Source organism: Sus scrofa, chromosome 15 (genome assembly GCF_054392235.1).
Source record: "Sus scrofa isolate SSC_HxYL_T2T_F1_AM1 chromosome 15, Sscrofa_HxYL_maternal_Yorkshire_Landrace_v2.0, whole genome shotgun sequence".
NCBI classification, from domain to species: domain Eukaryota; kingdom Metazoa; phylum Chordata; class Mammalia; order Artiodactyla; family Suidae; genus Sus; species Sus scrofa.
In genome coordinates, this window is record NC_139397.1 from 47,185,511 (window position 1) to 47,212,783 (window position 27,273).

At 48.4% G+C, this 27,273-nt stretch overlaps 1 protein-coding gene across 18 annotated transcripts in view; it reads left to right on the forward strand.

Annotated features, from left to right (window-relative positions):
• Positions 1–27,273, forward strand: part of DLGAP2 (DLG associated protein 2) — a 666,739-nt gene that overhangs the window by 566,667 nt on the left and 72,799 nt on the right. For 17 of the 18 annotated variants that reach the window (XM_084998159.1, XM_084998164.1, XM_021074622.2 and 14 more), the window contains 2 exons: positions 5,989–7,058; positions 17,595–17,806. In XM_084998159.1, the coding sequence (XP_084854285.1) occupies positions 5,989–7,058; positions 17,595–17,806 (1,282 nt within the window). 18 annotated transcript variants of the gene reach the window in all.

Sequence of the window (27,273 nt, forward strand, 5' to 3'; positions counted from 1 at the left end):
TGTCCTTCCCAAGTGATGCAGGAGCATGTGATAGCATGGAGGGCCTGTGCCTTCCCAGGAGGCAGATGAGATCAGATGGAAATGCATGGCATGGGCAGGCAATGCAGGTGTCAGGAGACAAAATCAATTTCCTGGGGGAAGGACCTCCAAGCGCCCCTGTCGGGAAGGGCCAGCAGTGCCTGTCCCTGCAGCCAGGGTGTGGCCAGTCCAGGCCTCACGCTCCCCCAAAACACCTGGGCCCATCGCCATGGCATGTACCCAGCTAGGGGGCTTAGGCTGTGCTTGGGGTGGACCCCCAAGCCTGGCTTCACCGGGAAGGGCCCAAGGGCCCCTGCATACTCCCCATCCATCAGCAGCCTGTGATGGCAACAGACCAACAGAGCTGGAGGCTGGGTCTCCAGTGCAGCTGCTGTGGGTGTGGACGTGAGCACGTGTGTGTTTGCATTGCAGTGCAGTCTCAGGAACCCCACTCCACCCCTCCCCAGCCTTGGTCTCCTCAGCCTGCCATGGGAACAGGCCCTGCTCCCTGGGGGCCACGAGGAGGGCAAAGCCTGTGACCCAGCCCCAAACACAGTGAGCACTCCATCACATTCACTGGGTTTTAATAAGCTTAACTCCACCACTCAAAATGTGTTTTTTAGATCGGGTATGCCACCAGTCTCGTGAAACCCAGCAGTAAAATGTGCATTTACATTCTAGCTTGAATTGGGGGAGACAGTTAATGAATAATGATGATAATTGCTGTTTTCTTTTCCTTAATAACAAAAAAGAGTTCAGTGAATAGCTAAGAATTAGGAAGCGAAGATGCCTTCCACTTTTCGTGTTTGTGTTACCTCACTTTCACAAAAAGAAATTGCCAGCCCCTAAGTATTTATTATATGTTATGTAGACTTATTAAAAAAAAAAAACCTATAGTACAAGCCCTCATTATATGTTTTAGTATTGCCATTATTTACGGTAGGTTATTATTTTGTGTGTTGTTATATTTCTGAGAGGTAGTACATGCGTCTCCACACCTGCATCAAGGAATTCATTCCTGGGCAGGGAAATGAGAATGTTATCAACATGTTGCATAATCAAATTTAATTCATTTCAGCAAAACTTGTCTCTTTTATGCTGTTCTTTTATGTAGCCACATTCATAACGTAGCTTCCAGGCTAAACATTAGGCAGAAATGGGATACGTGAGTGGGGCGATAATGGCTCGCTTTTTAATACGGAGCGAGATTAGAATTGTATTAAATTACATGTTAATGGAAAAATAAAGCAAAAGATAATAGGATGACAACTTTATGCTGCCGTAAATTCTAGATTACAGAACACAGTTCTGCTATTTATCAGTTGAGTGCTGAGTTTCCTTTGAAAACTTGCTTTTAATTATATTAAAATATAATGTAACCTAAAATATCCCTTCTTGATATGTGGAAGTGCTCTGGCGATAATTTGGCTGTTGGAAGGAAAGCACTCCTCAGCTATTACAGGAGAGCCCCAACCCCCCACCCCCAAGACACCCAGGCACCTCACATTGTGATGAGGTGAAGACAGCAGAGGTAAAGGGCCCCGACCTGGACCTGGAGACCCCTGTCCTGCCCCCTCCTTACCCCCAGCCCCCCTGGGGCCCCTCCAGACAGGTGTACTTTCTCTCCCGCTGTCAGTCACCCCAGGTATAAGCCTTACCCCTAATTGCTCAGCAATCCCTTTCTTATAATACGTTTCCACGCCCAAGCTGGCCCAGGCAAGTGGTGCTTCTGAAAAGGGGACATTTTGAACCCACACTGCTGTCGAGCCCACGTTTGTGTGCCCAATGCACGGCGAGGCCAAACAAGTGGAAACATCAGAGTTTGAAGCAGGGAAAGGTTTACTGATCGAGAGGCATCAACAACTGTGGGAGACGTAGGTTCATCTCGGATCCGTGTTACTGCTGGCCTGGCGTAAGGTTTCAAGGGCAGCCTTTGGGTGGGGGCTGCAGGGGGCACGACTTTCTTCTGAGTGACTGATGGTGCAGGAACGGGGCAAGGTTCCAGGACTCATGATCCTCAGGCTCCTGGTTGCAACTGGCCTGGGGTCTCAGCGTGTTCTCTCCATCCCCCACCTGGGCAGGGGTCTCTGCGGGACAGCTCCAAGGGTGTGGCAGATGGTGTGTTTATCCCTAGGGGAGGAACTAGGACTCCTTGCCCTGAACTGTTGTTTAAGCTCTTGTTACTCTTCTTTCTTGCTTGACTGCTTTTCCTTTCTTTCCCATGTTCCCTCGCTTGCCTACTTAGTAACTGCTTGGGTCTGCTCTTCAGGAGTCCAGGAAGGCAGGACTCTAGGAAGGCCTAGAAGACTAAAGTCTTTTTCCTCAAGCCAAAAACAGGGAATGCAGAAGGGCTTGTGCCCCCAGATGACCCCCCAGGGTCCTGCTCCATCTCAGCACCCTGGACCAGTCACCAGGCCGCTGTCCCTGGGCAGGTGACAATGTTCCCTCAAGTCCATCCCCAAGCCGGCTGGGTTTGCTGGCACCAGAGCCTGCTGCCTCTCGGCTTCCTTTCCACATCCCACGGTGGCCCTCAGTGTCCTTCGGAGGCCACCCTGGGGGTCAGAGTGGGTGGTCTCTGAGTGCAGGTGTCAAGCCCCCAAGGTTGCAGGCAATGTGCTACAGGGTAGGCTTGTAGTTGGGGAGGGCTCTCTGTGCAGTAGGGCAGCTGGTGATCTGCACCCTCAGCCAGGCCTGCACTGGGCCCTGGGGAGGCGGCCTGGGACAGCAAGGGAGGGGTCAGGGCTCCGACAGCTTCTTCTTTTTTTTTTTTTTTTTTTTTGGTCTTTTGGTCTTTTTGCCATTTCTTGGGCCGCACACGCGGCATATGGAGGTTCCCAGGCTAGGGGTTGAATCGGAGCTGTAGCCACCGGCCTATGCCAGAGCCACAGCAACACCAGATCCAAGCTGTGTCTGCAACCTACACCACAACACCGGATCTTTAACCCGCTGAGCAAGGCCAGGGATCAAACCCGCAACCTCATGGTTCCTAGTTGGATTCGTTAACCACTGCGCCACGACAGGAACTCCCCGACAGCTTCTTTCCTGAGGAAACAAGGCCCTCACACGTTTCCGACTCAGAAGCCCCACCCTCAACCCAAGGACAGTGCACAGGGGGCTTCTGAGTCTGGTGGCCTGGAGCTGAGTCTCAGAGCACAGATCTTGGAGGAAGCACCTACTGGGAGCAGACGTGCAGAAAGCCCGGGGAGTAGTTAGGAGCAGTGGTTCTCTGTGATCAGAGACAGGGGGCTTCACAGGATAACTGAGAGAGGAATCTGAAGTGGGGGCCCCAACTTGTCAGCCCACGACTGGGAGCATCCACACTTCGCCTGGCTCAGGGTGGGCTGGCACATAGCCACACGGAGCTGCCATCCTCGAGGTGGCCTTGGGCAGCAGGGCGAGGACCAGGGCTGGGTGGTGGGGGCAGAGAATGGACTGGCTGGGGGTGTCTGGGGAACTCAGCTGTGGCCATGGACAAGCAGAGAATTGGGACAGCAAGGCAACCAGCAGGCAGCTGCTGTGGCCCTGGGGACCAGGACTCAGGGCAGAGCCTTGGGTGGGAGAGGTGGGAAGGGGGAGCCAGTGTGGGCAGAGAGGAAGGGGAGGGTAAGTACAGCCGGGAGAGGGACAGAGAGAGGGAGACATTGCACCCTGTCTCAGGCTGTGCGGCAGGCTGCCTGCTGTCCAGAGCAGCCTTGTGGCCCTGATGAAGAGGAGGAGGCACAGCCTGGTCCCTGGGGGAGGTGGCGTGGACATAGGGAGGGAGACGGCCCACCTGGACCCAGTTGGCCTGCATGCTCCCAGCCAGTGGAACAATATTGGTGGGGCTGCCACATCCTCTCCAGGCAAAACCCGAGGGTTTCTTCTCAGCTGTTTTCCTGTTGGAATCAGCTTTCCACATCTGTATTTCCTGATATGTTATAGTATATGCATATTACATGTGAGTGTTTGCATCATATGTACATGTTATGTATGCATATTGTACACAAGAATAGGATCTACTTCCTATACTAGATGCATTTTATATGCCATATGTGCATATTTTATATGGTTATATATGCATTATATAAACCATATAAGCACATTACATACTATAATAGAATCTTTATTTCTTGAATATATTGTAATATATGCATGTTACATATATACTACATAAATATATGCATTATATACACATTTTATAGTACATACAGTATACCATAGTAGACTGTTTCCTGCATATATTATATGCACTTTATATACTATATAGACATTTTATATATGGATATATGCATTGTATATATACTATAAGTGCATACTGTACAGTATAATAGAATCTGTATTTTCTGTATATATTACGTTATATACCATATATGCATATTATGTACTATATTTGTATGCTAAATACTACAATAGTCTGTATTTCTTGTATATATTATATGCACATTGTATACTATATGTGCATATTATATATAGATACATATGCATTATATAAACTATATAAGCATATTATATAGTATAATAGTCTGTATTTCCTGAATGTTATAATATATGCATATTATATACATATATTCTATATTAATGTACACATTATCTATCCATGTTATATGTGCATATCATATACCGTAATAGACTCTATTTCCTGGATATGTTATATGCACTTTATGTATTATATAAGCATTTTATATACAGATGTGTGCATTATATATACATACTATAAGTGCATGCTATACACTATATAATAAAATCTATATTTCCTATATATTACATTATATGGCATATATGCATATTGTGTATTTTATATATATATATGCTATATACTAGAATAATCTGTATATACTGTATTATAGCATATCATACTATGTATGCATATCATATATAGATATGTATGTTATATACACAAACTATATAGGCAGAGCATCTGCTGTAATAGTCTGTGTTTCCTGCATCTGTTGGGTAGCCAGTTGGAAGCAGCAGAGACAGAAACACTGGGATAGCAGGAAGCAGAGGTGAAGCCATTGGCCTCTCCAGCAAAGCCTAGAGTCCAGGATACCCTGAACTTGAGAAATACTGACAATGATAACAGTTCCAGGCATAACACAAGGTGCCCTCCTCCTGGGGCTCCACCAGTTGCTTTACCAGGACACAGTTTAGGAAAGGGCATCCTGCCTAGAGTCACAGGTTAGAGGTGGCAGAACTGGGACCCTAACTACTCTGTGTCCAAAGGCCCCCATTCCAACCCCTGAGCTCAACTGCCTTCCTTCTGGGAGGCCCAGCAGGGTCTACAACCAGCAGTAGCAAACCCTCAACCCCCCCGCACATTGCACCTGAGGTTTGGGGGTCTGTGTGTAATAGCGCAGCTCACAAATCAAAGCTTTTTTGTTTTTCCTGAGTAGGATCTTACAGCTCAAAGTCAAAAATCTGAAATGGGAAGTGAGGAGAGAGAGCCCCCCATCCCCCACCCCGGCTCCACCTGCAAAGCAAGGATACAGCTTTTAAAGGACTCACGACCAGTACCTGTGCCCTTGGCACCTCAGCACCCCCACCCCACACTCCGCCCCAGCAATACCACTGATTAAATAGATAAATAAATGTTAGTCCTTAAACTGGACCACAGCATTCAAATCTACTTGAAATGTAACTTGTTTCCCCTCCATGTTTCCCATTTGTTTAAAACTACAAAGTCTTGCTCTCAAGAGACCTGATGAACATCCTGGACATTAAATATTTGTAGTTGTAGACCCACCCCAGGGAATAGCAGAGCTTACTCTTCTTCATGTTTTTATACCTTAGAGCAGTCGATGTGGTATTAAAAAAAAAAAAAAAAAAAAAAGATTGTTCATTTGAATGCCCAGACCAGGGGTAACCTCTGGGAAAAACAGTGCCTTCGGCAGGGGTGGGCTTCAAGCCCCTTGCCCACCCCGCCCAGAGGGTTTGTCCCAGTTCTCCCCACCCCTGCTGAGTCTCACGGGTGCTTCTGTGTTTTCTCAACAGACCAGCAGTATTCATGGTCCCCAACCCAGCACTTCAATGAGGAGAGGTACCTGCCGGCCCCAAGGACTATGAAAGGGCTCTCCGGGAGTCGGAACCCGCCGCAGCTGTGCTCTGGCCACACCTGTGGCCTGACGCCCCCCGAGGACTTCGAGCATGGCCACGGCCACCTCCACCATGGCCAGGAGACCCGGCAGCCCTACCTGCTCAGCCCGGCGGACAGCTGCCCCGTGGAGCACCACCGCTGCTCCCCCAGGACTTCCATCCATTCGGACTGTGTGGTGATGCCCGTGGTGCTGGGCGACCACGTGTCCAGCAGCACCTTCCCCCGGATGCACTACAGCTCCCACTACGACACGCGGGACGACTGCACCGTGTCCCATGCCGGCGCCAAGACCAACAGGATCCCGGCCAACCTCCTGGACCAGTTCGAGAAGCAGCTGCCCCTGCACAGGGACGGCTTCCACACACTGCAGTACCAGCGGACCTCGGCGGCTGCTGAGCAGCGCAGTGAGAGCCCGGGCCGCATCCGGCACCTCGTGCACTCAGTGCAAAAGCTCTTCACTAAGTCCCACTCTCTGGAGGGCTCGGCCAAGAGCCATGCCAACGGCACCAAGGGTGACGGCCGGCCGGACGAGCATCAGCACGGCCACCATGCCAAGCACGGCAAGCGGAGCAAGAGCAAGGAGCGCAAGCCCGAGGGCAAGCACCGCTCGGGCCTGAGCAGCTGGTGGAGCTCGGATGACAACCTGGACAGCGACAGCACCTACCGCGCCTCCAGTGTGGCCAACAGGCGCCACGTGGCCCACAGCGCCCACTGCTACCCTGATGCGCTGCAGGGCCCCTTCGGGGACCTCTCACTTCGGACCTCCAAGAGCAACAACGACGTGAAGTGCTCAGCCTGCGAGGGCTTGGCGCTCACGCCAGACACCAAGTACATGAAGCGGAGCTCCTGGTCCACACTGACCGTGAGCCAGGCCAAGGAAGCCTACCGCAAGAGCTCCCTGAACCTGGACCAGCCGCTGGTGCCCCAGGACCTGAAGCCGCCGCTGCGGCCCTGCCACTATCTTCAGGTAAGGGGGGCGGGAGGGGCTGCTGCATCTGACCTGGGTCCGGGCCACTGGGCACTGCCTGCCTGTTGGAGCCCTCCGTGCATGACAGGGCCTCAGGGCCTCCAAGGTGGCAGGATACAGCACCAGGCCTGGACATGTTTCAGCCCAGGATTGTGTTTTCTTCTCTGAAAGTGGCTGGTGTGGCCCAGGGATTGCCTGCTGCTTGAGTAGTTCACAGGCTTATCTGACAGGAGCATCTTTACTTCCTGAAAAGGCCAGCGAGCGTGGTCACAGAAAATGCAGCTGGCCTCTGAGGTGTGCTTTAACCCAAAGCAGATTAAAAACAGCGGATGGCTGGAGGTGGCCTGTCGTGGAACTCACCAGTTTTGTTTTTATTCTCAGGGCCGCATCCACAGCATATGGAAGTTCCCAGGCTGGGGGTCAAATGGGAGCCACAGCTGCTGGCCTACACCACAGCCACAGTAACTCAGGATCCGAGCCACGTCTGCGAGCTACACTGCAGCTCACAGCAACACAGATCCTTAACCCACTGAGCGAGGCCCGGGATCGAACCTGCAACTCATGGATACTAGTTAGATTCGTTACCAGTGAGCCACAATGGGAACTCCGGAATTCTCCTTTTTATGTCCTTTCCTTCCCATTACCGCCTAACCACTAACCACACCATCGCTGAGTGTACCAGCCACTGAGAGGCACCCGCCTCTTTTAAGGAGGTCTCTGCAATTACTTCTATCCGATAACAGGACCATTAGCAGAACTCGAAAGTCTGGAGCTTTCCTTTAGTATATGCATAATTTGTATTCCAGTTTGCAATCACTTGGACTTGCCTGGCCGCGGGTACTGTGGGCCGAGCACTGCGTGAGAGAAATCTTCAGGGATCATGAGTGACAGTGCTAAGTGCAGGCTGAGTCATCAGGCAGTCAATTAATGGAACAGATAAACAACTGTGAATCTTCTCCTGCCTCAGGTGGCTGCAAATCATTTTAGCAATTCCAGGTGCCATCCTGGTACGTTGTCCAAAACCCAGTGGTTCTGTTTTAAAAGGAAATGCCAAGCACACTGCTTTTACAGGCAGATTTTTTCAAGAGGACAAATTGGTAGTTAGATAAAATATTATTTTTATAGCAATGGGAGAGACTTAAATTTTGCTTGTAGTTAGCAAACGCCAGTGATACCTAAATATGAAATTTTTACCTGTACATCTAAAGGAACATGATAAATGCAGCCAGGGCCCAGTCTAGTCGTTGCTAGAGAAGCAAAACTCTTGTCTATCTCTGTGTCTGGACCTGGGAAGTCTCTGTGCAGTGTCCCCAGACTTTGCAGGAGGGACCGACCCTGGGCATTGGGCCCCTGTGCCTGACTCCCAGACCTGCCTCCCCTCCCACCTCCTGGGGCGCACATCCTCTGCAGAGCCTCACACCCCACACCACCCCCTATGCCCACTCCTCTTACTGAACATTGCCTATTTCTCTGCCCTCCAAGAGTTCTTTTTAATTTGTGTTCATGATGGAAGCTGTCAATCCTGTAGCAGGGAAGCGTGACATAATGAACCCTGTCCCTCATCCTCCAGCCTTGGAATCAGCCAGTTCAGGGCGAGGCCTGCCCCATCAGCACCCCACCCACCTTCCTGTCCAGGTGACACAAAACAAAACCCAGGCTCCCCCCGTAGTCCTTTCCCTGTTTATCTCAGAACGACCCCCTGGAAAATAAGGACTCTTCTTTTTGAGACATAACTGTAATACAGGTGAATCATTAAGGAAGAATATTCTTCAATAGTTTCAAATTCCCAGTCACCACCCACCTGCTGTGCCCTGGCCACCCACGTTTGTCTGACGGATTGTTGGCAGTATCCAGACCAGGCCTGCAGGGATGGGCTGGTCCATCTCTGAAAAGCCCGAGGGCCTCTCTTCCATCGCTTCCTCTTCTCGCTCTGGCCCTGCTGTCTTCCCCCATGAATTAGGAACCCGTGTGTCTGACCTCCCTGCGGTCTGGGTCCCCACGGTGGGGTCTCATGGGGTCACCCAGGTGCTTCTCCAGCCCCGGGGTTTGTCAGGTGGTGGTCAGGCCTCCTGCCAGCAGCCACCCTGCCCCGTGGGTCACTGAGGACTTGATGTTCTTGACATTCTTGGGAGGTGCCCAGTGGAGTGACAGGGTCGTCCCTCCAGCTGTTCCTTCAGAACATTCATCCTTAAATAATCACATGTGATAAGGGACTGGATCTTGTTATAGGAACAACCCCTGCTGTTGAGTAAGGTCCTCGAGGCAGAGGCATAGAGAAGGAAATGGTCCCCAGCCTGAGTGGTCCTTGGGGTGGGACTCTGGCCGGTGTCCACCTGCTGATGGAGCCTCCAGGCGGCCTGGTCCACGATCATCCACACTGGGGCCTCTTGGCCACCAGGGCAGCCTGGACCACCATTGCCCATGGTGGGGCCAGTGGACACAGGACTGTGGGCTTACTCAGAAGCCCCCTGCCTCCCCCTCCTCCTAGAAGCGAGTCCAACACCTACTTCCCCTTCCCGTTCCCCCCACCACCATCACTGAGGGACACTGGGCCAGATCTTTGACCTGGGGCAGCACAGGTTTGCCCCTTCCCCAGGCTGGCTTTGTTCCGTGGGGCTCCAGGACCCCTTAGGGCGGAGGGCCAGCCTCTCCAAAGCGTTCTTACTGGGGCTTCATGGCACTGGCTGCATTAAACTTCCCTGGAAGATTAAAACCTCTTGTCCTCAGATGCCCAGGTTTCATCTCAGAACCGGAAGGTGGGGGTTGGAAGAATTTGTCTGAAGATGCTGCTGTACAAATAAGATTTTAAAAAACAGAAGAGAGAAATAAATGCTCATACGCTCTATTCTTTTCTTTTTTTTTTTTTTTCCAACAAAAGCTAGAGAGATTTAGAGCTGAACAGAGAGTTGCTTTTTAGTTCCACCTTTGGTTTGTGCAGAATATACACTTAACATTAGAGAAAGATTTTTTTAATGTTTTTAAGTAGGTCAAAGCAGACAATAGAATTGAAAGAAAATTCTAGTCCATCTTATTCTTTGCCAAAGCTTGTTTTGGTATTTTCTCCATCAGCAGACCAAGCATCTGAGGTCATACTTTGGATAAGTATTGCAGTGGTCAGGGGAGATGATGGGCAGCAGCTTAGCTCAGGGGGCAGAAGGCTTCCCACCCTGGGCTGTCCTGAGCTGTGGGGTCAGGAAGGGGGGAGAGGCCTGCTGATCTGTGGTGGGAGGACAGGGTGGCAGCTGGGTCCGCCACGCCGGGAACATGGGCCTCCACCCCTCCGTCACTGCTGCTTGCCAGCCGCACGCACCCTCAGGCCAGCACCCGGCTCTCACCCCCACTTCTCACCTCCTGGCCTCTCGTTCCCGTCACTTTCTCTCATTCCTCCCCTCTTGTGTCTTTGCTGGTCCAGACTCTGGGGCTCATTTCAGCGGTTTGTGCTAATTGTGCTGCTGTTCCGAAGGCAACATTTTGTGTTGAGGAGGAGGAGCCTCCCTTCTGGCACTTAGGGAAGCAGCTGGGGGGAAGGAACAGGACGAAGGCAGAGCTAGGAAGGTCGTGGTGAACAATGAAAACATCCCCAAGTTTGAAGAGTCTGTCAACCCTGCTCCCAGCCCCATCCTAAGGTCCATGCCTCCCCCCGAGCGCCAGGCGTGGGCTGCTCCCCATCCTTTGCTGGAAAGGGGGCGCCGTGCCTCCTTGAGCAGTTCCATGTGCACACAGAAATACACCTAAGAGCACCCCCTTTCCCAAGGACATTTATCCAGTGGGTTCTGTCTGTGGTTTAGAAAAACCAAAAGGGTTTTCTCCAGTTTCTACAATAGACATTTCAAATGGTCTCAGACAGGAGAGCCCCTGGGCGTTTGCTTCCGCCCAGGTCAGGAGTGAAAGCTGGATTTGAACTAGGCCTTGAGGGTTTTGTCACCTGTGAACTGACATCCGATGTCTGTCTGCAGAGCTGCCTGCCTCGACCAGATTCTCTTCCTGTTCAGTCGCCACAGTCTGTCCCTCCACCCAGTCCATCTGCCCAGTCAACGATCTGGCTCCCACCCGACAAGACCCCACACACTTGTCACTTAGTCACCCCTGCATCTGGTAGCGTTGGACACGAAGGAAGGGGCGAGGAGACACCCTTGTCCTGCGATCCTGGAGGACACCCGGGAGCGATGAACAGAAGGAGGGTCCTTCCAGGCCCTGGAGGTGTCTGGTGGTTCTGGGACCAGGGCGCTCAGGGGCTGAATAAGCCCCCACCCTTCTGCTCTCCCAGGATTCCTGCCCCCTCAGGGTAGTTGGAATTGGGCTTGTAAAGACCACCCAGTTCCAGAAAACCACGCTTCTCAGAATCCTTCTCAGTATGAGTAGTTATAGAGGCAAAGAATGAAAAACAGACTTGCATCCTCTGGGACAGCAGTGCTTCCCAGGACAGCGACCCAACCTGGACCCCCATAGCTCTGCTTCAGATGCATGTTTGCGGTTTCAAAGGAGGGTGTTTGTTTTCCAGTGGTGCCTGGTTTTGGAAGGTGGGCAAGAGATTGATGAAGAGCACATGGGGACAGAGACTAGTACACAGGAGAGTGACCAGAGCACAGAGTAAGTACCTGGCACATGGGGACAGGGACTAGTACACAAGACAGTGACCAAAGCACAGGGTAAGTGTCCAGAACATGGGGACAGTGCCCAGCACATGGGGACAGGGACTAGTACACAGGACAGTGACTAAAGCACAGGGTAAGTGCCCAGAACATGGGGGCAGAGACTAGCACATGGGGACAGTGCCCACCTTATGGGAACAGAGACTACTACACAGGACAGTGACCAGAGCACAGGGAAAGTGTCCAGCACATGGAAGAGTGACCAGCCATGGGGACAGACAGGACATAATGAATGACCAGCACACAGGGTTAACCCCAACAAGCTGCATCCCTATTCAGGGCATCACTTTTAGTACCTGCTGTCGTCTCAGGCCTGTGACAGGCCTTCAAGTAACATGCTGAATAAATTCTTCACCGAAGGACATAGGGGCTTTAAGTACGGCCAGCCAGGAGTCCACTAAATCCTTCTGCCTCATTGATCCCATATCCATCAGACTTTGATCTTAGAGTCATCAGAGTGTAATGAAGACACTCAGAAAATCATCAGTCATTTCACAGGCCTGGGATATGAGGGCATAGATGTTCTACTTTCCCCACGTTTAGAGATAAGGATGTGGTCCGCGTGTGACCGAGTGGATCCTCATGAGTGTTCATGGCAAGAGGTCAAAGGGCAGGACAGCTCTCTCCCGGGGCAGGGGAGGCCTTGTGGGGAGTAGAGGGTACCAGGGGCATTGAGCAGCATCCGCAGCAGCCGGTAGCAGTACCCCCACCTGGAAGACAACCAGACCTGTCTCTGACGTCGCCACATGTCCTGGGCACAGAATTGCCCCAGCTGAGAATCTCGGGGCTCCTGGGAGAGCGTGAGGTTAGAACTGGACTTCAGGTCATCAGAAGCCGACTCCCTGCGCTGGAGCAAGCCCCGCCCCCCCGCACCTCCTCCCTCCCGGCCAGGCCCCTCCCTCAGCAGCCTCCCAGCACCGCCTGCCCCCCCCCCCCCCCCCCCCCGCTCCACCGCGGTGCACTGAGCCAGCGTGGGGACCCCAGGAGCGGTCTCCTCAGGCCCACAAGGGTTTCGGGTAACCTCGCCTTGCACCCTCCGAACTCTGTGCACTTATGACCCAGCAGGCAAGCACGTGAAAAACTCCCCCACCCCTACAATGGCTCCTAAACTTCCCAAGCCAAGTGTCATGTTTCTAAGGATGATATTTCACAATATCCCCTTGATTCAAAGGAAACTCTGTGTGTGACCCACCTCCACATGCTATTCTGAGTATACAGCTGACCCTGAACCACACAGGCTGGAACTGCATGGTCCAGTTACGGGCGGAATTTCTCAGCAGTCAGTCCTGCAGTGGGGCTGAACTGCGCATCTGGATGGCTGACTCGAAGCTGCACTCAGACTTTTGACCTTGTGAAGGGGCACCGCCCCACCCGCGCATTGTTCAAGGGTCAACTGCATGTGTCTGCTTATTTATACATTTGCTTGAGCTCTAACAAAACAGAGAAATAAAAAGGTCACTTTTAACTAAGAACACGAATTTGAATATCAAAATGTCTGGGCCCATGACACACGTGTGCAGAATGAAGTGTTCAGAAGCTTGTTTCTGGATATGGACTCATCCTAATTCAGACCCACAGAGGTTTCAGAATGACTCAGACCACTGCCCTCCGCCAGGCTGATGGGATTTTCGCAAACAATAAACAGTTCTGGGTAAAGCATCACGCCAAACAAAATTCCCTCTTCCTTTGATTTACATGGTTAGTCCTGAAAAATGCATTGTTCATTAAAACCTGTGCAAAAGAAAAACCAAGCAAAAGAAAAACCAAAAAACAAAAAAACTTTGGTTTCTATACGTAGAGTTAGATTCAAGGCTCCCATAGTCATAGACAGGAAAGCAGACATTCAGAGGCATAGAAAACATGGGGCTACTTCATGAGGCGTGTTGCGTCCCGCCTTCCTGCAAACAAGCATCCCAGTACCTGGCAGGTTGGCCATGCCCCCAGGTCTGTGGCGGTCACGGCTGCCTAGAGGGTGCCCCACCTGGAACCATGCCTTTTCCTGGAAAAGCCTAGGACGGAGACCGAGCTCTCTTGCTCTCAGTTAAACCCTCAGTGGCACGTGTGCCTGGCATGCATTTAAAATAAAACCAATAAAAATTGTGGAGTGAGTGGGGAAGACATTTCCCTACAGGGACACACAATATTTGATGGCATTTTCTGCTTTGGTTTCGACACCTGAAAGAGAATATTATTACACAACCCTGGCCCTTGTCACCTGTGCCTCGCTGCTTGAAAAGAAAAAAGGACATTTTAATATGCAGTGTTGAAATCTCCCTGAAGCAAAAAGCAGGAGATCCCCAAAAGTACGCTAAACCCAACCTTGGAAAATGCTTGTGTAAAAGTTATAAATATCTCTCCACTCTCTATGCAAGCTGGGAATTAGGGCAATTAATTATCACAGATGCAGCAAAGACTACGCTTGGATTCACAGGGTCAGTGGCTTTTCTGTGTGAAAAGAAGCTCATTTGTTCATTCACCAGAGGCTGTAAAGCACTTAATGTTTGGGGTCCGACATGGGCCACCCACACCTCCTGCTGCAGGTTTTTGACTTGGTAATGGACCCAAGAAGGCTATTTACTGAGGCTCAGTGGCATTTCCATGTCCCTCCCTTGTCCTTTTGATGGTCTGAGGACATATGCTTTGGAAGCCTTATTCATACCCTGTGCTCGGCTCTGGTTTACACGCCTTCTGTATTGAAATTTCTCCTGTCAAAGACTGCGAAATTGGCGGCTTAAATCAGAAACAAAAAAAAATACAAGCTGGTCTCATTTGTTAGTTAATTCACAAGCTGCTAGAAAAAATCTTTACTTTGTTTTTTTACAGAAACGTGCTTTTAGTTCACAAAAATTCCATGCAGCCGCCTATGAGAATGCGAGAATGCGGCCTTCCTGGCATACGGCCCCCTCCGTCTGTCCCCGGCCAGCCTCCAGCCTCCCTCCCTGAACGCCCTCCCCTCCCTGTTCCCAGGCGCTGGCTGTAGGAGTCTTGCCTTTGTGTACCTCCTGCCTTGCCTGCTCATCAAGCCCCATTGAGTTAGAGCCCCAGAGGTCACCTCCAGGAAGGCCTCCCAGATCATCCCTTTCTCATCAGCCTCTCTTGGTTCCTTTCCTGTTTCCCCTCTGTGTCGGCTTCTTTGGCCCTCGTTAAACCGTAATTCAATTTATTTAATGCCTATCTCCTCCAGGGACAGGTGTTGCCACTCAGGACTGAATTTTCTTAAATCAATATGTTTTTACTTTGTATTATAATAGCAATATATATGGTCTGGGCAGAAAATTTAGAAAATATAAGTATAAAGAAAAATCATTGATGAGGAGCTCCCTGGTAGCTCAGTGAGTTAAGGAGCTGGCATTGTTACTGCCGTGGCTCAAGTTCAATCTCTGGTCTGGGAACTTCCACGTGCAGTGGGCATGGCCACCAAAATATAGATCAATTGATTTTTTTTTAAAAGAAAGAAAGAAAAACCACTGAGAAACCCAGAGTCAGTATCTCCCAATGGTGATTCCATGTCCTTCTGGCTGTTTCCATGCATAATGTAGGCCTGTCTGGCTCTGATGCATAAAACATGGAGTGCACACTCTACTTTAAAATTGCCCCCCCGCCCCGCCCCATGAACATCCTTGCTTGGCTAAATACATATCCTCTGTGCAGTATCCATTGTATGCTTATAGTAAATAATTCCTGCCATCCTGTCTGGTATTATCAGTTTTTGTTTGTTTGTTTTGCACTTTTAGGGCCACAGCTACCACATGTAGAAGCTCCCAGGCTAGGGGTTGAAACGGAGCTGCCACTGCCCGCCTGCACCACAGCCACAGCAATGCAGGATCCGAGCTGTGTGTGTGATCTACACCACAGCTTGTGGCAATGCCAGATCCTTAACCCACTGAGCAAGGCCAGGGATTGAACCCATGTTCTCACAGAGACTACATCAGGTTCTTAACCTACTGAGCCACAATGGGAACTCCTCTGTTCCCTCCTTTTATCCTACTGCTCAATTCCCTATTGCTGGCTGGAATCCTGTTGTCGGGGGCATGGCTGAGTCAGAGGCGTGAATAGTCTGAAGTCCTCTGATAGAAAAGTTACCTTCTGGCACAAAGCTGTGTAGAAACGCCTTTCTCCGCCTTGGAGATTTGTTCTGATTGCTGGAAACTGCCTTTGGTAAAAAGGCCTGTGGACGGGAGTGTCAAATACTCAGAGACCTTCAGTCTTCATTTTTCATTGGTCATTTCTTCCTGGAGCCCCCAAGTCCTTGGTGTCAGGAAACAACCCACATGCATAAACCAACCTGCTCTCCCAGTGGCTGGCTTCTTGCCATGTCCTGGGTGTTTATTTCTCCCACCAAGGCTCTGGTGGCTCCACTCTGCAATGCAGTCTGTGGACTCGTGGCAGCCCACTTGGTTCTGGACCACTCCCCAGGGTCAAAACTACGTGAAGACAGGCTCTGGGCACCCAGCCACAGGAGCTTGGAAATGCCTCCTGCCCAAGCCCTATCTGGCAGCCGTGGGGCTGGGTTGTGTGTCCCCTGGGCTACACAGCCCCTGGGGCCAGGGTCTAGTGAGAACCTGGACTCTCCATCATGTGGCCCCCTCCTCTTCCTGCATGGCCCACAGTGTTTCCGTGAGCCCTGCGTTCCTAAGCCACCTGGGCTTTTACAACACAAGCTATAGATAAGACCCACCCAAGTGGCCACTACTGGGGCCTGGAAGGGCTGTGGTCCCCACCCTTGCACCTTGCCTCTCGGGGGGCCCAGCTCCTGTTTGTCTCGGCCAGAGTCACAGAAGATACTTTTACACCAGTAGGCAAACATTCCATCCCAGTTTCCTGTCCGGGCTGTAACATGAGAGAAAAGGTGCTTTTGGCTGAAAACCCTGCCTTTCCAGCCAGGCATGCAGGTCCCTGGAGAGGGTGGTGAGAGACAGGCCGGGAAGATGGCAGGACTCCTTCTAGTGCTAAAGCATACCAGGAGCCTCTCAGTATTTACCGCAGGAAGAGCCCCACTTGGGACCTGCTCAGTGTAGAACTGCATCCTTTCCTGTCTCCACCAAGAGCATTGTGGGAAACTCCTGCCTCCAGCAGGAAGAGCATGTGTCGAGCCCTTTGACCACAGACCGGGGACAGCATCACTGTGTTTGGGATCCTATGGCCTCTGCTCTTGGCTACCATCACCGTGGTTCTGGCTTTTGTGAATGAGCACGGAGGACATGATCGGTCAGACACCTTGCCAGACAAGGTCCGTGACACTGCACTGTGTGAGGGCTCCACGTCGGGGACGACGGGTGACCTCCAAATGAGGGCCTGCTTTGTCCTCTTCGCGGCTTAGCCAGCACTCAGACCTGAACCTGACACGAGAGCGCTGGGTGGGCATCACTCTGTGGGGACACGTGCCAGGGATGGTGGTTCAGGGCCCCGTCCTGACCTGACCCAGTTGCTTCCCTAGGAGTGCAGGGCCCTGGCCTGTGGCAACACGCGACCTGGGCTCAGCCCCCCACACCCGGTCAGCACTGACCACGAGGCAGGGCCTCCCCTCTGCCCCCTCTTCCTTCCTCTTCTTCTCCACACCGGATTCCACTCTATTTCCAGTTTTCTCAGGTTTCAGCTGCTTTCCTACCAGAAGAAAATAAAACTAAGTGGAAGTGGTTTTTTCTAGGTTCTGAGATTGTTTTATTCTCATTCTATTTTTGTAACATTTTCTCACTTTTTCTATAATGTTGATCACTTTTATAATGGGGGGGAAACAATGATGGTATATTCAGGCCCTTCTGGGGTTTGAATGACAGGCCATGTCTGATCACAAACGCCAAGTGACCGTAAGGAGCCGCATCCTCAGGGCTCAGGATCTGTCGAGAGAGGCAGGAAGGGGACTGACGTGTCTGCTCTCCCCTAGGTGCCCCAGGACGAGTGGGCTGGGTACCCCCCTGGGGGCAAGGATGAGGAGATCCCCTGCCGGAGGATGAGGAGTGGCAGCTACATCAAGGCCATGGGCGACGAGGAGAGCGGGGAGTCGGACTCCAGCCCCAAGACATCCCCCAAGGTGACCCTCCGGCCGGAGCCTCTGCTCAAGTCCATCGGACCCAGGCCGCTGGGAGAGCTGCAAACGTAAGCCCCCACCTCCCCACCCCAGGGCTGTCTTCTCCGGGCCACTTGTCACCCTACAGACATCCCAGGATGAAAATAGTAGACCTAATGGCCATCAATTTTCAAGTCCTTAAGAAAACAGTCAGGCCTTCAGTTATTTACTTACTGCAGAGTAGTTTAAGGAAGTAGTCATGGGTGATTTCTATGTCAAATAATCATTTTAGAGCTGTCACAGCCAGCAGCCCTCAGTATCTGCTCAGACTATTCCAGTCGTTTATCAGGAGCACATTTGCGTGCGTGTGTGTGAAAATCACTATTGGGGGGGGTCTTATTTACTATAATTTATAAGTGCATATATAGGCCACGAATTTTTTGTGGGGTTGAGTGAGGAATTGGATGACTTTTACAAATATAATCACATATGCTTTATATGTTTGTCCAAAAGTACACTCTTGACAAATTCAACTAATTTCCCAAATATAAACAAGAAGAAACTGGAACCCCGGCTGTTGGTGTGAACTATGACATATGACTCTGGTTCTTGGCCGTGACCCTGTCGTGTGTGTCAGTCCTGCCATCCAAGTCTGGACGTAAAGGCAAAGGGCCGTCTGCTCTTTCTACCACGAGCTGCGTGTCCTCCGAGTGAGGATCCAACAAGAGGGTGAACCGCAGCTCCGTGCTTTGCCCATTGCATCCCAAGTTGTCCTTGTGGTGTAATAAGCAGATGAGGCTTGATCAGGGTGTCACCTTTGTGTCATTCCCCACGGTGGCCCCATGGGCACAGCTACCCATGAACAGCGGTGTGGCTTCTCCTGATAAACTCATCTGGTAGCGTGAACTAAACTCTGTCATCCGGTAGCATGAACACTTGGGATGAAAAATTAGACTCTTGAATTGAACTGAACTCACATGTGGCAAATGTGAACTGTACCTTTATGACTAACTCACTTAATCCCACAGTGATGATGTGGTATTTTTAATATTTTAGGGTGAATTTTGCATATACAACTGTTATGAGGGTTTCATTTGTTTTGCCACTCACAAAGGCAATATTCACTTTCTACCTGGCATAGAACCTGTATTTGCAAAGAAAAAATAATTGTAAATTACTGTAAAGCCTGCAGTTTTTATAGACTCACAGGTGGGGGGTCATATATTTCGATTTTTAAAATCTTGTGTTCTAGTTCTGAGAAAAGTGCCATTGGTAATTTGGTAAGTCTTGCATTGAATCTATAGATTGCCTTGGGTGGTATAGTCATTTTACAATACTGACTCTTCCAGTCCAAGATCACAGTATATTTTTCCATCTGTTTGTGTCCTCTTTGATTTCTTTCATCAGCGTCTTATAGTTTTCAGAATCAGGTCTTTTACCTCCTCAGATAGGTTTATTCCTAGGTATTTTTTTCTCTTTGATGTGATGGTGAAAAGAATTGTTTCCTTAATGTCTCTTTCTGACTTCTCGTTGTTAGGGTATAGAAATACAGCAGATTTTTGTGTATTAATTTTGTGTCCTGCAACTTTACTGAATTCATTGATGAGCTCTAGTAGTTTTCCGGTAGCATCTTTAGGTTTTTCTATGTGTGGCATCATGTCATCTACAAATGGTAGTAATTTTACTTCTTCTTTTCCAATTTAGATTCCTTTTATTTCTTTTTCTTTTCTGATTGCTATGGCTAGGACTTCCAAAATTATGTTGAAAAAAAGGTGGTGACAATGGACATCCTTGTCTCGTTCCTGATTTTAAGTGTAATGCTTTCAGCTTTTCACAACTGAATATGATGTTAGCTGTGGGTTTGTTATCTACAGATTTTATTATGTTGAGATAGGTATGCCTATATAGGTATATAGGTATGCCCTCTACGCCCACTTTCTGGAGGGTTTTTATCAGATAAGATATTGAATCTTATCAAAAGCTTTTTCTACATCCATCAAGATGATCATATGGTTTTTATTCTTTAATTTGTTAATGTGGTGTATCACACTGATTGATTTGCAGATATTGAAAAATCCTTGCATCCCTGGGACAAACTCCACTTGATCAGGGTGTATGATCCTTTTAACATATTGTTGGATTTGATTTGCTAATGTTTTGTTGAGGATTTTTGCATCTATGTTCATCAGTAATATTGGCCTGTAATTTTCTTTTTTTTGTCGTGTATTTGCCTGGTTTTGTATCAAAGATAAATACCAAATACAGGAGTTTCTGTTATGCCTCAGTGGTAGCAAACCCGACTAGGATCCATTGAGGATGCGGGTTCCATCCCTGGCCTTGCTCAGTGAATTAAGGATCTGGCATTGCCATGAGCTGTGGTGTAGGTCACAGATGCAGCTCAGATCCCACATTGCTGTGGCTGTGGCTGTGGCAGCAGCTGTAACTCCGATTTGGTCCCTAGCCTGGGAACTTCCATATGCTGTGGGTGCGGCCCTAAAAAGCAAAAAAAAAAAAACAAAGCAAAAATGCGCAGTTATATACACATCATTTTCAAACTACCAGAAAGCAAGGATAAAAAGAAAATCTTAGAGGAAACTTGAAAAAATAAAAGACACCTCACATACAGAGAACAAAAAATTTTAACAGTCTTTTTATTATAAACTATTCAAGCCATAAAACAATGACGTGACACCTTTATAAAGTATTCAAAGAAAAGCCTAATAGCCCGGAATTCTAGACTTAGAGAAGGTATCTTTCAAAAATGAAAATTAAATAAAGATCTTCTTTCAAAAACAAAAGCAGGCAAATCATTGTCAACAGACCTGTTCTGCAAGAAACATTAAAGGAAGTTCTTCAAGCATGAATATGGAATAATACAATGACAGACAGACATTTGAGACTATGCAAAGAAGGACATTCCATATCTGCCTTGTGATGGTGGCTTCATGGACGTGCACCTGCCACAGTCCAGAGAGTGAGAGATGCTGACAGGCAGCAACCAAACCAGAACTGGCAAAACCGAGGCCTGCAAAACCAGACAGAGGATGATAAATGGAATCTATGCAAGCAGCTCCTCTGTGGTGAGAAATAAATATTTGGAGTTCCCATTGTGGCTCAGTGGTTAATGAATGGGGACTAGGAACCATGAGGTTGTGGGTTCAATCCCTGGCCTCGCTCAGTGGGTTAGGGATCCAGCATTGCCATGAGCTGTGGTGTAGGTTGCAGATGGGGCTCAGATCTGGCATTGCTGTGGCTCTGGTGTAGGCCGGCAGCTAAGCTCTGATTAGACCCCTGGCCTGGGAACCTCCATATGCTGCAGGTGCAGCCCTAGATGATAATAAAAAAATAAAAAATAAATAAACATTAAACTGGGACAGAAAGAGGAGGCGCACGTCAGCCTCACTCCCCTCTTGCTGTGTTCACATCAGGTGGTGTAAGATGTAAGGCAGCCCCCAGCACCTTCTCCCTCCTTCTGGGCCAGTGGTTGGTGAGAAGACTGAGTCATGGGAGAGCCCTGCCCTGGAGGGGAGAACCTGAGAAGTGATGGGAACATGGGCTCAGATGTGTCACAGGCCCTGAGAAACATGAGCTTCCTTTTCCTCCAGATGACAGTGACAGTCCTTTTGCAGATTGGACACCGGCTCTGTGGCCATCCTGGAATTCATGGGTCAATGACAAATAGTTATCTCCTTGGTTCTTGGAGAGGAATTGGGTCTACTTCTGAGACACAGCCAAGTCACCCCAAGAAACCTTTGAAAGGACACAGGGTGTTCAGAACCATCTAGAAGATTCCCTGGAGGTCCATCAGGGCCACCTTTCCCACCTCCAGGGCATCAGGTTTTGCTCCTTCCTGATGCTGGGACTCCATTGTGAACTTGGGCTCTCAGTCTCCTCAGATCCACAGCTCCTAGCACCTTTCACACACCAGCCCCAAGCCCTGCGTATCCCAGGCCCCCTCCCCTCAACGTCCTGTTTCTGAGCATCTGCACACCTGGTAACCTAGCTGAGCCCACGGCAGGTTCCTCACAATCCAGCTCCTCCCAGCCTGCTTCCTTCCCACTGATCCCCAGACTGGAAATCTGCCTTCCAGCCTCACCTAACTCCCTGCAGTCTCCTGGCTGCCGTGCAGCCTCACACTGACGTGCTCTGTTCACCCTTCAGCACCAGCTCAGGATCACCTCCTCCTGGGAGTCTCCCTGAGTCACTTCCCGGTGTATGGTGCTAGAGTGCTCTGTGCTCACTTCTGCCATTCACCTGTGTGCTCTCCCCAGTAGCCTCGGGCTCTCTGAGGGCTAGAAATGTCCTGTTTATCATTGCCATCCTGTCTTTACTGTGTAGCATCTTCCATGTGCTCCACACTCACTGAATGGAGGTATAGAACTAACCTCCTGTGAATCACTAGTCAGGGATCATTGCTAATCAGCTTAAAAAGTGAACTGCTATTAAGGGCACCAGTAATATCATCTGTTTTAAAGTTTCAAAAAATAAAGATCATAAATTGAGGAATGCCCATCCGATTTCCCATCGTGGCGCAGTGGAAACAAATCCAACTAGGAACCATGAGGTTGCAGGTTCAATCCCTGGCCTTGCTTAGTGGGTTAAGGATCTACTGTTGCCATGAGCTGTGGTGTAGGTTGCAGGTGAGGCTCAGATCCAGCGTTGCTGTGGCTGTGGCGTAGGCCGGCAGCCGTAGCTCCTATTTCACCCCAACCTGGGAACCTCCATATGCCAGGGGTGCAGCCCTAAAAAGCTAAATAAATAAATAAATAAATAAATAAACAAACAAACAAAGGAGTGCCCATTGTGGCACAACAGGGTCGGCAATGTCTCTGCAGTGACAGGACAATGATTTGATCCCTGGTCCAGCACAGTGGGTTGAAGGACCCAGTGTTGCTGCAGCTGTGGTGTACGTCACAGTCATGGTTCAGCTTCCACTTTGCTGTGGCTGTGGTGAAGGCCAGCAGCTGCAGCTATGATTCCACTCCTAGCCTGAAAATTTCCATATGCAGCCCAAAAATGAAAGGAAAAATAAAAAAAAGAAGATGTGTGAGAGCAGATACACATTCACTCAGTTCCTTAAACTCCCTAACAATTAGTCCAAAGAGGACCAGATGCCTGCCTCCTTGAAAATATCACACACCTTAAACGTGCAAATCTTCAATCAGGAGGGAATTTTATGCTCCATGATGAAGTGTCCTCTTTCAGTTTCCACTGCTCCCCCTCAGCTGGTGACCTCCAAACCCTCCATTTCAGCTGGAGGAGACCAGGGGTGAGTTCTGTGCCAGGCCACGTTGAAGCTGCAGCCAGCATTAAGAGTGGGTATTTGCAGCTCCATAGGATCCAACCTCCTGGATTCCTAGGTGCCTGAAAAGGTCTCTCATCAGACCTGAAAGGGAGGTGGGGACAAGGGCAGGGGAGGCACCTGTGCTGTGCCCCTCCTGTCTCCACCTGCCAGTGAGGCAGTCCCACCGCAGGCTTTGCAGGCTCAATGAGATTCTGTCTTCGAAGCAAGGTGGGCGCGCTCTGTACCAAGGCCTTTTTCTGTCTCTAGTCATGGATTTTCATGCCTCTTCATTTATTTTAATTTTTTTCTCTAGTAAATCCTCAGCTTTTGAGTCTCAGACTGTGGAATCAGCTCTTGGCATTGATCTATCACTTTCTACTAATCTCTTATTTTCTAATTCATTAATTTAGGCTTTCACTGTTGATTTTCTGCTACTATTTCCTTAGCTCTATTGTGTTATTTCTCTCATTCTTCAGCTGAAAGCTTATTTAGTTGCCAAAGTGTTTGAGATTATGAACATTCCTAAGAGAGTACCTCTAGCTGCATCACACATATCTTGATAAACTAATGCTTTTTTGTCACAACTTTCTGGATATTCTGCAATTTTGTTTTGATTTTCCCCTTGATAAAGGGTTGAATGAATTGAATGAAGGAAAGATCAACTTACTAGGAAAAATGTAGCCACTATTAACTATTCTTCTTTTTTTTGTTGTTGTTTTTCTGTTTTGTTTTGTTTGCTTTTTAGGGTCATACTTTTGGCATATGGAGGTTTGCAAGCTAGAGGTTAAATCAGAGTTGCAGCTGCCAGCCTACACCACAGCCACCGTAATGCCAGATCCTGAGCCCACTGAACAAGGCCAGAGATCAAACCTGCATCCTCATGGATGCTAGTCAGATTCATTAACCACTGAGCCACAGTGGGAACTCCTATTCTTCTTAATTTGAATTACTTTTTCAAACTTTTGTATTGTGTAAACTTTTTAATACTGCCCATCTTTTCTTTCCAGCCCTTTGGATGGGGAGCTAGATTAGAAACTTAGATAAAATCATATCCTTTTTTCCAATTTTTTCCCATTTCTCATTGTATAAGTTCTCAATTTCCCCAAAGTCAAGTCGTTCCTGATCACTCTCATAGCTCATTTACTCACTCTTTAGACCACCGCTGAGCTACTTTTTGTGCATTTTTGCTCCTGTTCATCTAACCACCATGTGTGCTTTCCTGCACAGAAGCTGAGGGCGTTTCCTCTATTCATCTCGTGGTGAACTGACAGCTCTGATAGCATAATGGACAGAGAATTTGTCACACTTGAACAATGAAGAGTGTTGAAAGAGATCACTCTTTAAACACAAGTCACTCTACTTTTGTAGGATTCAGATGTCTGATGGCAGCAGCAGATGGATCAGCTGAACATGCCTGTGGGAGTCAGTCAGGGCTTTCTGTTAACAAGCCAGAAGCCAATGGCTGTCAAAGCCTTGACTGTGTTTCCAGACGATGCAGTGAATGAGGAAATTAGAGCAAAGAGAGGCAAATCTGTAAGATTTGGGGGCAAATGAAATAAAATTAAACTGAATAGCAAATCGGAAGCAGCAATAATTTTTACTAAGTCGTATTATGTGCATTTCTCTCAAATGTAGTAACATCGATTTATTCTGTTGAAATCATTGTCTTCCTCAGTATATGATACTTAACATATGAATCTGCTTATTTATTCATCCAATAATTGTGTGCTAGGAACTGAGTATGTAACTGAGATAATATTAAGTAAATAAATAAATGTCAGATTGCCAAGATATGAACTAGGCCCCTAAAACTAAACAGTTAATTTAAAATGACAGAAATCATTTTCACGGAGTTAAAAAAGTGAAGTTTTGATGAATGAAATTGCTTTTGAAATAACCATTTTATTGATATTAATAAAATGGGTTTTAAGTCTCTTTTATTGTGAAATTCAGCAAAATATGTCAAAATTATTTATGTTAATTCTTCCCAGAGAACTCGGTCCGGCTGGTGCCTTGATGTCCATCTGTGACAGTGTGAGCAGAGAAGGACTCCGTCACACCATGCCAGATCGTGAGCTCAGTTCTAATCTGAGCTGACACTTGAGTGTTTCTTTAAGCCACTGAATTTATGGTAATGTGCTATGCAGTGTATTAGGGTTCTCCAGAAACATAGGGAGTGTGTGTGTGTGTGTGTGTGTGTGTGTGTGTGTGGAGAGAGAGAGAGATGGAGGCACAGAGAGATTAACCATAAGGAGTTGACTTCCATGATTGGGCATGCTGGCAGGCTAGAGGCTGGAGGAAGAATTGATGCTCCAGCTTAAGTCTGAAGAGAGTCTGGAGGCACAATTTCTCTTCATTGAAAAGGAAGACCTTAAGACCTTCAACTGATTGGACAAGGCCCACCCATATTATGGAGGGTGATCTGCTTACTCAAAGTCTCCTATCTATATTACTGTTTGACCAAATATCTGGGTCCCACAGTCTAACCAAGTCACACATAAAATTAACCATCAGACACAGCAACAGAAAACTAATACAGGAAGGCATTAAAATATTAGTAATGGCTATCTCCAGGTGGTGGATTTATAGCTGAATTTTATTTTCTTTTAACTATTTTCTTTCTTCATTTCTTTCTTTTTTTTTAGGCCACACCCATGGCATGTGGAAGTTCCCAGGCTAGGGGTTGAATCAGAGCTATAGCTGCCTGCCTACACCACAGCCACAGCAACACCAGATCTGAGCCACATCTGCGGCCTACGCCACAACTCACAGAAATGCCAGATCTTAACCCACTGAGCAGGGCCAGGGATCGAACCTGTGACCTCATGGATACTAATTGGGTTTGTTACCACTGAGTCACAAAGGGAACTTCTGCTTTTAACTGTGTTCTACATTTTTTCCAAAAGCGTATATGAGTGTTAAAATAAGAAAAGATATTGAAATCAGTTTTATTGTCTAAGCTCCCTCATAACCTATAAGTACTGTTTTTCCAACAATAATTCTGCATTTAAAACAAATTATCCTTGTGTTGTAAAGTTACCATGGTAGTAGATTTATGCTCAGTGACTTTATTAGTCTTTCCAGCTATAAGTGGAATTATAATTTTACGTGGGTTTTAAAGCCATTAAGGGAAATTTATTCCCGGTAGTGTCTCCAAGGCTCATTTTCCTGAGACATATAGTGAGAGACGCTTGTGGAGAGACAACCCTGGGAGTTCTCAGAGCTTGGTGTTGTCGCCATGGAACCCCCTTCCTTGACGAAGTGGAAGGGGTAAGCATGTGAGCACTGCTGAATGAGAAGCTCTCTAAAATCACGTCCACCCCCAACACCACCATGAGTAGTTGGACAGACCTTCAAACATCCCCCGGCCCAGACGGTCAAGGGCTTTTCCAGCACGGCCTCCCTCCCAGGACCCCATTCCATTACCCGTGACTTCTAACTAGTGAAAAGTTCCCATACTGAGAGTTTTCCATTTGTCACATCCCGCACACTTTGTGTCATAATTCTTTTTTTTTTTTTTTTTTCTTTCTTTTTAAGGTCGCACCTATGGCATATGGAAGTTCCAAGGCCAGGAACCGAATCAGGCTGAGACCTATGCCACAGCCACGGCATCGCCAGATCTGACCTGCATCTGCCACCACTCTGCAGCTCACGGCAACTCCAGATCCTTAACCCACTGAGCAAGGCCAGGGATCAAACCCATATCCTCATGGACACTATGTTGAGTTCTTGTCCCACTTAACCACAACAGAAACAGCAATAATTCTTCTTTTTTCTTTTTATTTTTTTTTGTCTTTTTTAGGCGGTACCTGTGGCATATGGAGGTTTCCAGGCTAGGGGTCAAATCAGAGCTACAGCTGCCGGCCTACACCACAGCCACAGCAACACCAGATCCTTAACCCACTGAGTGAGGCCAGAGATCAAACCTGCATCCTCATGGATACCAGTCAGTTTCGTTACTGCTGAGCCACAACAGGAACTCCTTTTTTATCTTCTGTGTTTTCCTCTACTTCCTGATTAAATTATTGTCACCCCTCAAGTGACAATACACTCATTTCTTTTCATGAGTAATCTTCATGCAGAGAATGTTTGACAACATTGTTCGCTGACCAGGTCACAATTTGTCATCTCTTACATACAGCTACACTATTATTTTCGTTTCCAATGGGTGCACATTTACTGATTACCTCCAATCACAGCAGGATGTAGATTTTACTGTCTATTGATTCTTACATTTATACGGGGAGTATTCAAGTAGTTATTAAATTCAGC